The sequence below is a fragment of the Peromyscus eremicus genome, chromosome 7 (genome assembly GCF_949786415.1).
Source record: "Peromyscus eremicus chromosome 7, PerEre_H2_v1, whole genome shotgun sequence".
In the NCBI taxonomy this organism is placed as follows: Eukaryota; Metazoa; Chordata; class Mammalia; order Rodentia; family Cricetidae; genus Peromyscus; species Peromyscus eremicus.
Genome location: NC_081422.1, coordinates 81141351 through 81156104, shown reverse-complemented (window position 1 = coordinate 81156104; position 14754 = coordinate 81141351). Strand labels below are relative to the sequence as shown.

At 42.3% G+C, this 14754-nt stretch overlaps 1 protein-coding gene across 1 annotated transcript in view; it reads left to right on the top strand.

Annotated features, from left to right (window-relative positions):
• Cep162 (centrosomal protein 162) overlaps positions 1-14754 on the top strand; it is a 70778-nt gene that overhangs the window by 45966 nt on the left and 10058 nt on the right. Inside the window, exons 19-22 of the mRNA XM_059268329.1 lie at positions 2692-2818; positions 3928-4091; positions 4852-4956; positions 8313-8525. Coding sequence (XP_059124312.1) covers positions 2692-2818; positions 3928-4091; positions 4852-4956; positions 8313-8525 — 609 coding nt within the window. The remainder of the gene's footprint in view (positions 1-2691; positions 2819-3927; positions 4092-4851; positions 4957-8312; positions 8526-14754) is intronic.

Here is a 14754-nt window from a genome sequence, read left to right as displayed (position 1 = left end):
TTTTGCAGGGTGATAGATAGCAGTCTATTCTCATTCTTCTACATGTGGACATCCAGTTTTCCCAGTACCGTTTGTTGAAGACACTTTCTTCAGTGTGTATTTTTGACATCTTTGTCAAATACAAGAAGGCTCTAGTTACTTGTTTTCATATTTGGATCTTTTCTTTTGTACCATTGGTCTACCTGTCTGTCTGACTTTGTACCGGTAACATGCTGTTTCTATCACCCTGAATCTGTATGTTATGAAATCTGCCTGTCTGACTTTGTACCAGTAACATGCTGTTTCTATCACCCTGAATCTGTATGTTCTGAAATCTGCAATGGTAATCCCTCTAGCGTGCTCTCTTTGCTCGGGATTGCTTTGGCTATCTGGGATCTTTTGTGGTTTCATATGAATTTTAGAACTTCTTTTCTATTTCTGTAAAGAATGAGATGGAGATTTTGATTGGGATTACATTACATCTGTAAATAGCTTTCGGTAAAATGGCCATTTTCACAATATTAATGCTACCAACTCATGAGCAAGGGCTGTTTTTCCGTTTTCTAGTGGCTATCTCTTTCTGTAAGGGTTAAAGTTTTCTTTGTGTACACAGTGACTCCCAAGGGAGGCAAAGTCCTATTTACCAGGTAGAACCCCCTCATACACCATACTGACACGAGGCTGTCTCTGTCTCTGTATCTGCGCAAACCTAGAGCAGATTCATTATCTATTTAAGCATTGATTGTGAGGCTGAATTCAGTAATACTTTAAATTCTGTATCGAAGTAGGCACCGCTAGACAGCATTTCTTTTTTTTATTAAATTGTTTTCATTTATTTTACATACCAACCACAGTTTCCCCCTCCCTCCTCTTTTCCTGTACCCTCTCTCCACCTCCCGTCTACCCCCTCCATCCACTCCTCCGTTCAGAAAGGGGCAGGCCTCCCATGGGAGTAAACAAAGCATAGACAGCATTTCTAAGTCAAAAATAATTAAATGACGGTATTTGCAGAAAGACACATAGATTTTGAAAACTTGAAGCTCATTTCCTTGAAAAGACATCCATGGATCACGTAGATTAAACAATGAAATGAGTCTGAGATGTCCATAAAATCCAAAATGACATGCTTTATGAACACATTTATTTTCTTTTATCAGACTTAACTTTAAATCATAATATAGTATAATACAGGATTTGTGAGAATTTGTAGTTTTTTACTGTGAGACATTCTTTGGCAATTTTAAGTCCAATGTATTTGTGTATGTGTATGTGTATTTGTGTATGTATGTATGTATGCATGTATACACAGAGAGAGAGAGTGTGTGCATACCATGTGCTTATACCATAAAGTAAGCAGAAACTATAAACCAATTTCATAGAAAGTGAGAAGAATCAGTACACAGATCAGCGCTGTATAAAAACAGAGGTTCAGGTTTGTGTGGGCATAGAAGGGATTACGAGGAATCTCTTCCCCAGCTACAGACTGAACTCTGAAGGGTAGGTATGAATTGTGCAAACCAAAGGAGTGGACATAACTGAAGTATTGACAGTTGTATGGAGTACAGGATACTTGAGGGTTCATTTAGCTTTTATTTTAATTTTTAAATCATTCTTATTTTATGTGCATGAGTGTTTTGCCTGCATGTATGTCTATGTATCACACACATGTCTGGTGCCTATGGAAGCCAGAAGAGGGCATCAGATCCCCTGGAACTGGAGTTACAGATGGTTGTGAGCCACCATTTGGGTGCTGGGAATCAAACCTGGGTCCTCTGGAAGAGCAGCAAGTGCTCTCAACCACTGAGCCATCTCTTCAGCCCCTTAACCTTTATTTTAATGTCCAAATTTTTTATGTAATTATGATACAAGAGTTATCAAAATAAGCCAGGCATAGTGGCACGAAACTTTAATCTCAGCACCCAGGAGGCAGAGGCAGGTAGATAGATCCCTGTGAGTTGGAAACCAGCCTGATCTACCTAGTGAGTTCTAGACCAGCCAGGGTTACATAGTGAGAATCCTCCTAAAAAAACAAACAAACAAACAAACAAACAAAAAGCCCTGCTTTTAGGTATCTAGGCAGTAAGTCAGGTAATGATGAGTGCTAGTGAGGGAAAGTTTGCATTTTCAGAGAAAGTGGTCAGGCAAGGTCTTCCTGGGGCTCCTTTGAGTAGTCCTGACAGGAAGGAGCAAGCTACCTACCTGGCAGAGGGATACCTGGCAGACCCTTTGGATAGGAGTACTCTGGGTGTCGGGGGTGTTCAGAGAACAGCAAAGAGGCTTCTGTGGCTAGAGTGAACAGATTTATAGTAGTGTGCTCAGGCATCGTCATGCCTGGGTTCTGTGACACTCAAAGTCACAGTAAGTACAGGATTGACCCTAAGAGACTGGAGGGGTGTGGCTAATCCCGCTAACTGCTGTGAGAACAGGCATAGAGGCGGAGAGGGAGAAGGCTTAGATGTAAGGTTATGGCAGCGGTCCAGACAAGGGGCTTCAGGAAGAACACATTAGGATGATAGAGCAGGGCTCTGCAGTGTGATGCGGAGAAGACAGGAACCAGAGCTAGAGACTGCAGGAAGTCAATGGTTTGTGGGTAGAGCACCCTCTGTCCCTTTGAGATAAAATGTGACCTGATGGAATGAGAGGAGAGACTCGCCCATGACTTGTTTATTGTGTTTGGAAGTAACCTACTTTTGTATTCCACCAAATGTCAAGAAAGAGAAAAACCATCTGATGGAAGACATCAAAAGACTGAAGCAAGACAAACAAGCTCTGGAAGTGGACTTGGAAAAAGTGAAGAAAGAGAGGGACCAGGCCAAAGACCAGATTGCTTATGCCACAGGTGAGCACAGCTGAGACGTCTCTGTTCTCGGATGGATCCAATCGTGAATTCAAGTAATAGAAACTGAATGGTATCATTAAAATACCCTGACGATAACTTGAAATCTTTGATACTAGTGATAAAATGATGTATACTTCTTATTTTTAACTATAATAATTGCAACATCAAGGGGGAATCAGGCATTAACTGAATCCATAGCTTTGTGTTGAGTTGTTTAGAGGCCTGTAGTTTTAGCCTGGCCGAGAGCTTCCTGAGGGCAGGGCTGAAGCCTGCTCTGAAGGATTTGCCACGTGAACGCATAACTCGGCATTATTTTATAGGGATGAAAAGAAACATGGCATGGCACCCACCAGGAAAAAATTGGGGAGAAAGATAAGAATGAAAGGAATTTAATATGGGGCAGGGGGTACAAACAAACACCAAGAGTTTTGGAGAATGGCACTGGAGCCAACCCAGTGAGATTCAGAAGTAAAGGGCTAGAGGGAGGCTCGGGGGCACACTCTCAGCACATCGCTGGGCAGGTGCTCGGGGCGGCAGAACACAGGCTGGGAAGGTCAGAGGAGTGCTGTTTGTCAGAGTCATCTTCTCTCTACAGTCAGCTTCAGTGTAAAAAAAGCTGTACAAAGAACCCATTCTCACTGCTTATAACAACACCATGTTCCCTTTCCTTATCTCTAAAGTAGAAGAGTGAATGTTATTTTTAAAAACTATTTTAAATGTTCAAAAATGTTTTTCATATAAATTTGTTGTATTAACTAAGCCACTTGTAAATGTATGCCATTTTTATTTAACTATAAACATTCCTTATTTTTATTATTCCTTCAATCTATTTCTTTTTCCCCTGAAAGCAACTTATTTTCATATGTCAGTGGGAAACAATCACACATTTCTAGACAGCCATAGAAGATTTGGATTATGAACACAATCTCTTGTCTCCATTACTAAAGGACTGAACTAGACACTGATGTGTAGATCATTTGTGCATGCCTCTCGCGTCTTCATAATGCTTTCATTAGATAGACATCGGTTTTTTTATTTAATATTGGAATTTTGTTATTTCCATATTTTGAAAAATTACTGTCAGGTTATTGAGTTATTTTATTGTGTAGGTGAAAAATTATATGAAATAAAAATCTTAGAAGAAACACATAAACAAGAAGTCAGTCGTCTGCAGAAGCGGTTACAGTGGTACGCTGAGAATCAGGAGCTTCTAGATAAAGATGCAGCTCGTCTCCGAGAGGCCAATGAGGAAGCTGAGAAGCTGAAACTGGAGGTACTTTTGTACATGAGCCTCTAGCTGTGGTGCCACTCCCGTGTGGCTTTGTCACTGGTCCCTTACTGTTGGTTTTGTCTCCTGAACTGGAGATGAGTCCAGGGACTTGCACCTACTCTGCCGTGGTCCTGCACGCCTCGCTCCAAACCCCGTATTCTTAAAGTCTGAACTTATAGCTAGTTTGGGTTTTGGTTTGAGTTTAGATGATTAGTCTTTTTAGATAGACTGTAGATAAACACCAGCTACTTATCACAGCCTGTAGGGACCACATGGCCTGACCAGTAGGGGCCTGACTCAGCACCTCCTCTGTGACACTCCGTGCGTTGACTCCCTCCGGCCACACCCGCAGCTCCTCCAGACTCATCCCACTTGCTGCCTTGTCCGTGATTTTTCATTCTCTCCTCCTCATCAAAGAAGTTTCTACTCTTAGAACTTCCTCCCCACCCCGACCCTGCTTTTCCTTTCACTCCATTCTGTCTTGCTGATAGCACCTGTCTCTCTGCAAAGTGATTTTCTTTACTTGTTGATTTACTTGCCTTATCAACCATCTGCCTTGACAAGTGCAAGGATCCAGATTCTCTTGTTTGCTGGCCTCTTCTGCCCCCAGTGCTGCACCTTGGAGACACTTGGAACAAAGGGATAGCTCGATCAGTGTCTGTTAGAGAGTTCATGAGTTAACATCATGTATCCCCCACCTTTGATGCTCTCCTGTTGTTGGAAATACACTTCGTGCCTCACCGCATCCTCCCTTTGTGGACAGATTGAAAAACTGAAAACTGAGTCTGGGAGCCCAACTATTCAGCAGAGGTTACGCTCGAAGGAAAGAGCTCTGGATGCCAAAAGAATTCAGGATCTGGAGCGGCAGGTAAGTGTATGAAAGAGGAATTTTTATTGAAGCACTTTTAATATATACAGACTGAATTATTGAGGAAATCCTTAAAGTGCCCACAATAAAGTGTGTAACAGATTGCATAACCCAGGCTAATGCTCACATCTGCACAACATTAGGCTAATGCTCTCAGTCAGAAGACGGAGACCTATTGATGAGAGATCCTTGCCTCTCAGCTCTAGGAAACTCTAGGAAGATGGAAGCAGACACTTAGGACATTGGGTATTGAGTTTTACTCCTTCTTGGGAGGCTGAGGCAGTAGGATCACCTGAACCCAGGAATTCAGGGCAATCTTAGAAACATAGCAAAATGCTTTCGCTTCTTTTAGATTAGCCCATATCCTGACAAAAATAGGTGGAAAGGGAGTACAGGAAGAAAGAGCCTAGAATCTGGAATATGTGCTTAACACTCGGGAAATGTTACAAAACAAACACAGTACACAAAGAACGTTCAGTTTCCCGGCCCATTGGCCATCAGCCTGAACCTTGCTCCCGACCGGGCATCACAAGTATTCATCTCAAGGTCGCTGTAGCAAGAAGACTTTATTACACTCTTCCTGTGGAACTTCTTAAGATGAAGAATCTTTTATTGAAGTAGCTTTGGAGGAATACAGACAATTTCCTTTTATTTTGAGAGCACCCTATGTAGCATTTATATTCGTAACTAAATATTAAAGTATGATGTTTCTAGCCTTTGATGAGGAAACAGGACTTGTGTAATCACCTCCTGCTACTTAAACAGACGGCTATTATTTCATCACAAATCCAAGACTGTGAGGTCATCACGGAGCTGAGTGGTTTTAGCAGGAAGGAAACTAAGTAAAAATTGAACTTCGTTACTTTCGCAGGACCTTTTCTGGTATTAAGAGGTATGTCTTAGTAATTTGGTTTGAGAGCCAAGAGAAGACCAGGACAAAAGTGTCTTGAAGAGTGAGAGATATTTTAAAGTGAGTGTAGTGTGAGATTGTGCTCGGATTGTCTTTGGGGCATAGAGTTTCCATTGCCCTGTATAGAAACAGCTGTCCAGAACTGGGAGAAGATGGAGACAAAGGAATAAGTCCATTAGATGATCTCCTAAAGAGAGACCATGTCCAACTGGATGTGTAGGAGTAAGGAAATGGATGGTTAGCATGTGTATGAGACTTCCAACGGTGGGGCTAGGGCGCCGGCTGGGTCATTAAAGTGTTTGCTGTGTGAGCATGAAGAGATGAGTTCAATCCTTAGGTCCTCCAGAGACAGCCGGGCACGGTAGCATACGGCTGTCATCCCAGCAGTGGAGGGAGCAGAAACAGAGGAGCCCTGGGGTGTACTGGGCATCGAGCCAGCAAGCCCAGTCCACAAGCCCTGACACCAGGGAAAACTCCTATAAAAACCTGTCTCCTAAGACGACTCCTGAGGAACAGCACTCCAGGCTGACAGGCTTATGTCTGCCAGTGCAGGTGCATACCCACACTGTCTCCCCACCTCTCCCATCCCTGCATGGGGCTCCATGTTGGCCAGAAACGCACTGTTTAAAAGTCACACTCTTTGATTAAACATTTGTCGATTATCCATCTTAGGGTATATCTTTGAAAATATTCTTTGATAATATTTTCATTTAGGCTACTACATGTACATATCTGATATGCTTACTTATTCTGTCTCCTTGAGCTCTTTTGTAAAGAGTTTATGCCCGAACATCTGCTTTCTAGCCAGAGTATATCACAGTATAGTTAGAATCATTTCAATCTATGTTCTGAAGTAGATCAGTTGTAAGTAAAATGTATTTTCTAAATAGAAGATAAGTAAGAATTAGGCTAATTGGATGTACTTTATAAGAAAAATTTACATTATATCTATTCATACTTTTAATGGACTATATCATAGTTTAACTGTCATGATATGACATTTTTAATATTAAAATAAATATATTAATTTAAAATACTTTAATCTAGTTCTCTTTTTAATACTTGTGGCATGTATATCTGCCCTAATTACTAATTCACTCAGATAACTAGGTCGTTAATATTAGAGGAAACAGATCTGAATGTTGTCCTGGTGAAATACATTTCTAATATGTGACTGGATAGATCTCAGTTGATACATACCATGAGTGTAGGCTGTTTAAAGAAACAGTAATGCTTACTGCTGACTTTGCAGATGGTATGTCCTAAAATTTCTACTATGAGTTGTGTTGTCTGCTAATAGGATTTTGAGCTCCAGCAATTAGGAAAGTTAGTCTTTTTTTTAGACCAATTCATACTAAAAGTCAGCATTTATCAATATTCACTATATGCTGGTACTCTGCAAAGGCTTATCAAGAGGAAAGTGAGTTGATCCTCCTTGTGTGAATCCTGAGAGTTAATATTGTTGCTGTCTTTGTTTTACCCATAAAGCAAGAAATTTGGATTGAGGGGACCAAGGTCCTCTTGTGAGGAACATAGTAATCAGACATGACCCTAACCATTGTGCTGCATTGTGTCTCAGATATGTAGTATTGCATGCTCATGGGCTAGGGAAGTGTTCAAACAGAGACTGTTGGGTTTAATGCATAGTTTACAGAATGTCATGGCCATAATACCATTTTAAAGCAGGTACAGGCACCTGTGATACCAAGCTGCTGTTTCCATGCACTGGGGCACAGCACTTACAGAAAAGTCTTAAATATGTCTTTGGTTTTTAGATTGAGTGAAGTAGTCTTTTATGAAGACTTTAAGAAGGTCATTTTAGGGGAGAGAAAGATATCTCTTTAGTTCAGAGCACTCACTGCTCTTGCACAGGACACAGGTTTGATTCCCAGCACCCATGTGGCAGCTTACCACAGTCTGTAACTCTAGTCCCAAGAGGATTCAATGCCATCTTCTGACCCCGTAGACAATGCATGTACATGATGCTCAGACAAAACACCCATACATGTATTTTTTTTTCTTTTAAAGGGTAATATTAAGTCTCCTTGGCAGGAAGGGCTGACATCCTAGACAGGCAGGTGCTTAGGAAGTTCTGTGTCTGCGGTAGTACGTCGCCTGCTCTGTGCAGATCAGTACTAGGAACACCGTCACATGAAGTGGTCAGCGGGCAGAACAAGAGCCCTGTACTCCAGACAGGCTACTACCAATAGAACGGAAAGGCTGAATGAAGGTGTGCTTTCAGTGACTGTAAGATCTCTGTAAGTGGAACAGGTTCATTAGATGTTAGAAGGTGATCTTTTGAAATGACTGCACTCCTGTGCCTTTGACTCAGCACGGAGGATGTAACATCCTCGACGTGAACGGTGTAGCATAATCTAAGCTTAGATATTAAACTGCTTCCTCATGCATATTTGTCAACTTACATATGTTTAACATGTTTTCATAGGTTAAAGAAATGGAAGGAATTCTGAAGAGAAGGTACCCCAACTCTTTACCTGCTTTGATACTGGCTGCCTCGGCCGCTGGTGATTCAGTAGACAGAAATACAGTGGAGTTTATGGAAAGAAGGATAAAAAAGTTAGAAGCTGACCTGGAGGGCAAAGACGAAGAAGCCAAGAAAAGCCTCCGCACCATGGAACAGCAGTTTCAGAAGATGAAGGTAAGTGCAGGGTAGCAGAGATGGAGCAGGGGAGCAGGTCGTTCCCAGCCCCCACTTTAACCAACAGCTCCGAACATCCTTGCCCACCAGTGTGATTCCACAGAATAGAAATCTAGGTCCATCGTGTCTTTCTGAGCTCTGTCAGCAACTCCTTTCTATTACAGACAGAATAATCAAGCATAAGATATCTTTTAATTAATTGTTTTATTTATTTTACATCCAGGCCACAGTTTTCCTTCTCCTTCTAGTCCCTCCCTGCCTCCCCCAAATCCTCCAAATCCACTCCTCGAGTTCTCTTTAGGAAGGGGCAGGTCTCCCATGAGTATCAACAAAACATGGCATATCTAGTTGCAGTAAGACTAAGCACCTTCCCTTGTATTAAGGGTGAGCAAGGTGACCCAGTCTGAGGAGTAGAGTCCCAAAAGCCAGTGAAAGAGTAGGAGACTACTCCTGTTCCCACTGTTAGGAGTCCCACAAGAGGACCAAGCTACACAACTGTAACATATATGCAGAATGCCTAGGTCAGTCCCATGCAGGCTCCCATTGGTTCAGTCTCTGTGAGCCGCTGTGAGCCCAGGTTAGTTGATTCTATGAGTTTTCTTGTGGTGTCCTTGACCCCTCTGCCTCCTACAATTCTTTCTCCCCCTCTTCTTCAGGATTCCCTGAACTCCACATAATGTTTGGCTGTGGGTCTGCATCTATTTCCATCAGTTGCTGGATGAAGCCTCTCTGATGACAATTGGGCTGGGCACCAATCTGGTCACAGGACATGGCTAGTTCAGGCTGCGTGCGTATCTGCTATTGCTTTGAGTCTTAGCTGAGGTCATCCTTGTAGATTCCTAGGAGATTCCTTTGCCTTAGGTTTTAATCTGACCCTGAAATGCCCACCACTTTCCAGTATCTTTCAGTACTCTCTCCCTCTGTCCCCTCCCCGCAACCTGATCACTCATGTTCCCATCCCCACCCTCTCTCAGTCCACTCACAAAATCTCTTCCATTTCCCATCCCCAGGGAGATTCAGGCATCACCCCATGAACCCTCCTTGTTACCTTGTTTCTCTGGGTCTATGGATTGTAGCCTGGTTATCCTTTATTTTACAGTTAATATCCACTTATGAGTGAGTACATGCCATGTTTGTTTTTCTCTGTCTGGCTTACCTCACTCAGGGTGACTTTTTTCTAGTTCCAAACAGCTGAGTAATACTCCATTGTATTAATGTACCAACATTTTCTTTATCCATTCCTTGGTTGAGAGACATCTAGGTTGTTTCCAGGTTCTGGCTATTACAAATAAAGTTGCCATGGATAGTTGAGCAAGTGTCCTTGTAATATGACTGAGCATCCTTTGGGTATATGCCCAAGAGTAATATAGCTGGTTTTTAATGGTAGATTGATTCCCAGTTTTCTGAGAAACTGCCACACTGATTTCCAAAGTGGCGGTACAAGTTTGCACTCTCACCAGCAATGGAGGAGTGTTCCCCTTGCTCCACATCCTCTCCAGCATGAGCTGTAGCTTTGATCTTAGCCATTCTGACAGGTATAAGATGGGATCTTGGAGTCATTTTGATTTGCATTTCCCTGATGGCTAAGGGTGTTGAACATCTTAAGTGTTTATCGGCCATTTGATATTCTTCTGTTGAGAATTCTCTGTTTAGATCTGTACTCCATTTTTAAATTGGATTACTTGGTTTGTTGATGTCTGGTTTCTTGAGTTCTTTATAAATTTTGGAAATCAGCCCTCTGTCAGATATGGGGTTGGTGAAGATCTTTTCCCCTCTGTAGGCTGCCATTTTGTCCTATTTACAGTATCCTTTGCCTTACAGAAACTTTTCAATTTCATGAGGTCCCATTTCTTGTCAATCTTAGTGCCTGTGCTATTAGTGTTCTGTTCAGGAAGTGGTCTCCTGTGCCACTGTGTAAAAGGCTGTTACCCACTTTCTCTTCTATTAGGTTTAGTGTATCTGGATTTATGTTGAGGTCTTTGATTCACTTGGACTTGAGTTTTGTGCAGGGTGATAGATATGGGTCTATTTGCATTCTTCTACATGCTGACATCCAGTTAGACTAGCACCATTTGTTGAAGATGCTTTTTTTTTCCATTGTATAATTTTGGCTTCTTTGTCAAAAATCAGGTGTCCATGGGTGTGTGGCTTTACATCTAGGTCTTCAATTCAATTCCATTAATCCACCTGTCTGTTTTTATGGCAATACCATGTGGTTTTTATTACTATAGCTCTGTAGTAGAGCTTGAAGTCAGGGATGGTGATACCTCCAGAAGTTCTTTTATTGTACAGGATTGTTTTAGCTATCCTGGGGTTTTTGTTTTTACATATGAAATTGAGTATTGTTCTTTCAAAGTCTGTAAAGAATTGTGTTGAGATTTTTACTGGGGATTGCATTGAATCTGTAGGTTGATTTTGGTAAGATAGCCATTTTTATTATGTTAATCCTACTGATCCATGAGCATGGGAGATCTTTCCATTTTCTGATATATTCGTCAATATCTTTCTTCAAAGACTTAAAGTTCTGCACAAGATATCCTTATGCACCCCTGTCAGTATTAGAGTCAGAGGAAAATAAGTCAGGAAAAATAGATTAAAACACCTCTGCTGTATGTTCAGAAGCAAAGGAGAGAAGACACTTCCATTGTCGAAATGTTTCCACTGAAATTCATCTAGTTTGGTGTGGGTAAAGAGATGAGGCAGAGGCACCCACCTCAGAGGTGGGATGGGTCACTGAAGAGCATCCTTCCCCGGAAATTTAATTCCTAGATTTTCCATTCTTCTGTGGCACAGAAGTAAATCAAAACCTAAGTGCCAAAACAGACCAGGAATGAAACAGGTCATGGTGTATCCGCTATGCTGTTCTTCTGCAGCCCAGCTCGGCTAAGGCAGGTTTTCTCCAAGTACTGTGTTGTGAAAGTGGTGCACCCCAGGGCTGTGGGGTCCCGTCTTTAAAGGCTTTTAGTGCTGCTTTGCAAGCCTGTTGCATCCGGCTCTAACTAGTTCCTTCTTGATTTTTGTGAGTGTTCACTCCAGCTCCCTCAGGCTCCTCTTGCCCCAGCTGCACATCTCATGCACATACCACCACCATCCCTCGTTAAGTGGTAGTTCCGGGGATAGACTCAGAGCTTTGTATGTACTAGTCGGGTGCCCTTCCCACTGAGCTACAGCCCAGCCCCATGCACATCCATGTTTGTTGATACTCCTTGAACAATTTCTGTGTGATCACATCAAATACCCAGACTAGATACTTAATAACTATTTTAATCAATTAGCCACTAATTAAAATACTAGGAGGATCAAGTGTCATCTTACCATATGTACCTAGATACATACCTACTACCACACAAACATTCAACTAAATGATTATAATTATTGTTAACAGTTCACTGAACAAATCAGGACTCTAAAGTATGAACTCTAACCTACCTACCTACCTACACGAATTTTCCTCCTCTTGCAATTCCCTACCCCGACTCCACTCCTGCCCTTCTTCCTTTCATTTCATTTCTGATTTCCAGTAGACACTGACATTCAACATACCCCGCTTCTGCTCCTGGGTAGCTCTGTATCTGCTTACCCCATGTTTACTCAGTCTTCAAGACCAAATGTAAATGTGACAACTCCATGCAGTCTCCGCACCTTCCTCCGGTCTCCCGGTAGTCAGCACGCCTCCGCCACTGTACTGGGTAGCTTTACTGCAAGTGTCATAAGACACGGCAACTGTGTATTGCTTTCCTCCCCAAGACCATTATCTGTTGGAAATCACAGCTGAAGGTCATTGGAACTAAGCACAGTGCCTAGTATAAAGTTGTAGCTCAGTAAATACTCATAAATGAGCAAACATTGGTACCTGACTCCAAATAGAATAAACTGTTTATTCTTTATATTTCACGTTCCACTAAAGGTGCAGTATAAAAATTCTAAGCTGTTGCACTCCCTGTTTTGAAAAGGTATTGTTCTCAGGAGGTAGAAGCAAGAAGATGGATCACAGGTTCAAGGCCAGCATGACTCTCTCTCAAAAAACAAAACAAATGGAAAACATACTTGTAGCTAGAGTTTTCCTGCCTGGCCCACAGTCAGGACAAATCTCTCACCTGCCAGTCCCACAGCTGCTCAGACCCGACCAAGTAAACACAGAGACTTATATTGCTTACAAACTGTATGGCCGTGGCAGGCTTCTTGCTAACTCTACTTACAGCTTAAATTAATCCATTACCATTAATCTATACCTTGCCACATGGCTCGTGGCTTACTGGCATCTTCACATGCTGTTTGTCATCGTGGCGGCTGGCGGTGTCTCTCTGACTCAGCCTTCCACTTCCCAGCTTTATTCTCCTCCTTGTCCCGCCTACACTTCCTGCCTAGCCAATGGCCAATCAGTGTTTTATTTATTGACTAATCAGCAACACACTTGACAAACAGACCATCCCACAGCACTTCCCCCATTTTTTTTTTTTTCAAAAAGGAAGGTTTTAACCTTAACAAAGTAAAATTACATATAATTTGGGAATTTGGGCGTAGCTTCTCTTACTACTTCCTGCTGGAGGGGGGCGCTGCATCTTATGGGGACACAAAGAAAATTTTAGAATTATGGAATAGTCCGTGAGGCTGTATCGTCTGAGCCAGTTGCCTTGAAACCATTCTGGATGTTGAATCATCTGGGCCATGGTATCATTGGAGACCTTTCAGGGGGTCTTGGCTGGTCAAACCTGATGTATCTTAATCTGGAACAAATCCATAGCCTCTGGCTTTCTGTGGAAACAAAAGAGTCTCCTTTCCAAAGTAACATATCCTTACATCCAAATTTTGAAGTCAAGGTATCTTTAAAATATACATTTTGGCATAACTCAACCGCTTTTACAATCAAATGTTTTTCTGCAGTTAAAAATCCCAAAGACAACACAATCCAGATTCTCTGTGTAATATTCATCTTCACGTGGCTTATTTTTTATATTAATTTTACTGTCTCTTTAAAGACTTTATTTTTTAAAACTGTATTTGTTTCTATAACAGTATATATCACCTTTTTTGTCTCTTTTAAGCCTACGTATATTTTACACACATTGTAAACTATTACATCTGAATCTGTCTTATTGTGAAGCTATTGCTTTAAACTGCAGCAGCTGTGGCTGCTGGCTCCGCCCACCTCAGCTTCCCAACATGGGGGTGGTTTACCACGAGCTCTGGGAGCTATCATGGGTCTATGCTTTTATCCAAGCAGCGTGTAGCCCAGAAACCTCTTTTTTTGTTTTGTACCTGCAAAGGCTAAATCCACCACACAACTTAATGTGCCACTTGCAGAGGCCTCATTCCCGCCATACGGCAGGTCAAGCACGCACGCCAGGAACCCACAAGTAGCTCAAACCAGCAGCTGCCACTCATTTGAGAGAGACAATTAGGAAGCTGTTTTTAGCTCCGTTTTAGAATCTTTTTTCTTAGTTTTTAGGTGGAAACTCTTGCCCCATGTTGGGCGCCAAATTTAGATGTAACCAACCGTCTTATTAAATAAGAAACACAGAGCTGATTCAGAGAAGAAAGCCAAGAGGTCAGAACTAAGAGCCTTACCCTTCCTGCTTCAGGGATCCTGCTTCAGCCAAGAGAGCTCTTCGAAAAAGGAGCCCTGTTCAGCAGGGCAGGCCTGAGTTGTTTGTAGCACTGGCTTTAAGCAAGTAGCTCAAGGTTAGTCCGGCCTGAGACCAAGCCGACCTGGGCCCGGGCTAGGGAGCCGGCCGCCCTGGCAGGAAACCGGACCTGCCGGCCACCCTGGCAGGAAACTGGACCTGCCGCCAAGCCAAGTTAAGCGGTTTTTAATGGATTCTCGTCACGTTGGGCGCCACATACTATTTCTTAGACACTTCAGTGCCTCCAGTTGCTTTACATGTTTATACTCTGGGTATGACAGCTTGCATAGAGCAGCAGCATCACAGGCTAACATTAATTGAATTAGTTAACAGCATAAAGTATCAATACTACTGCTTTAGTAAGCCTCAACTACTTTTTTCTTTTTGAGACAGGGCCTCGGGTATCTCAGGCTGGCCTTGAGCTCACTGTAGCCCCAACAGATCTTAAACTCCTGACCCTCCTACCTCCACCTTTTCAAGTTCCAGGGTTGCAGGCCAGTGCCACTATACACTGAGGGCTGCATAGGCACATGTGTTATCTAATATATATGAATCAATTTTTAAATGATATAGTTACACCCTTCAGAGAATAAGCCTTCAGTACA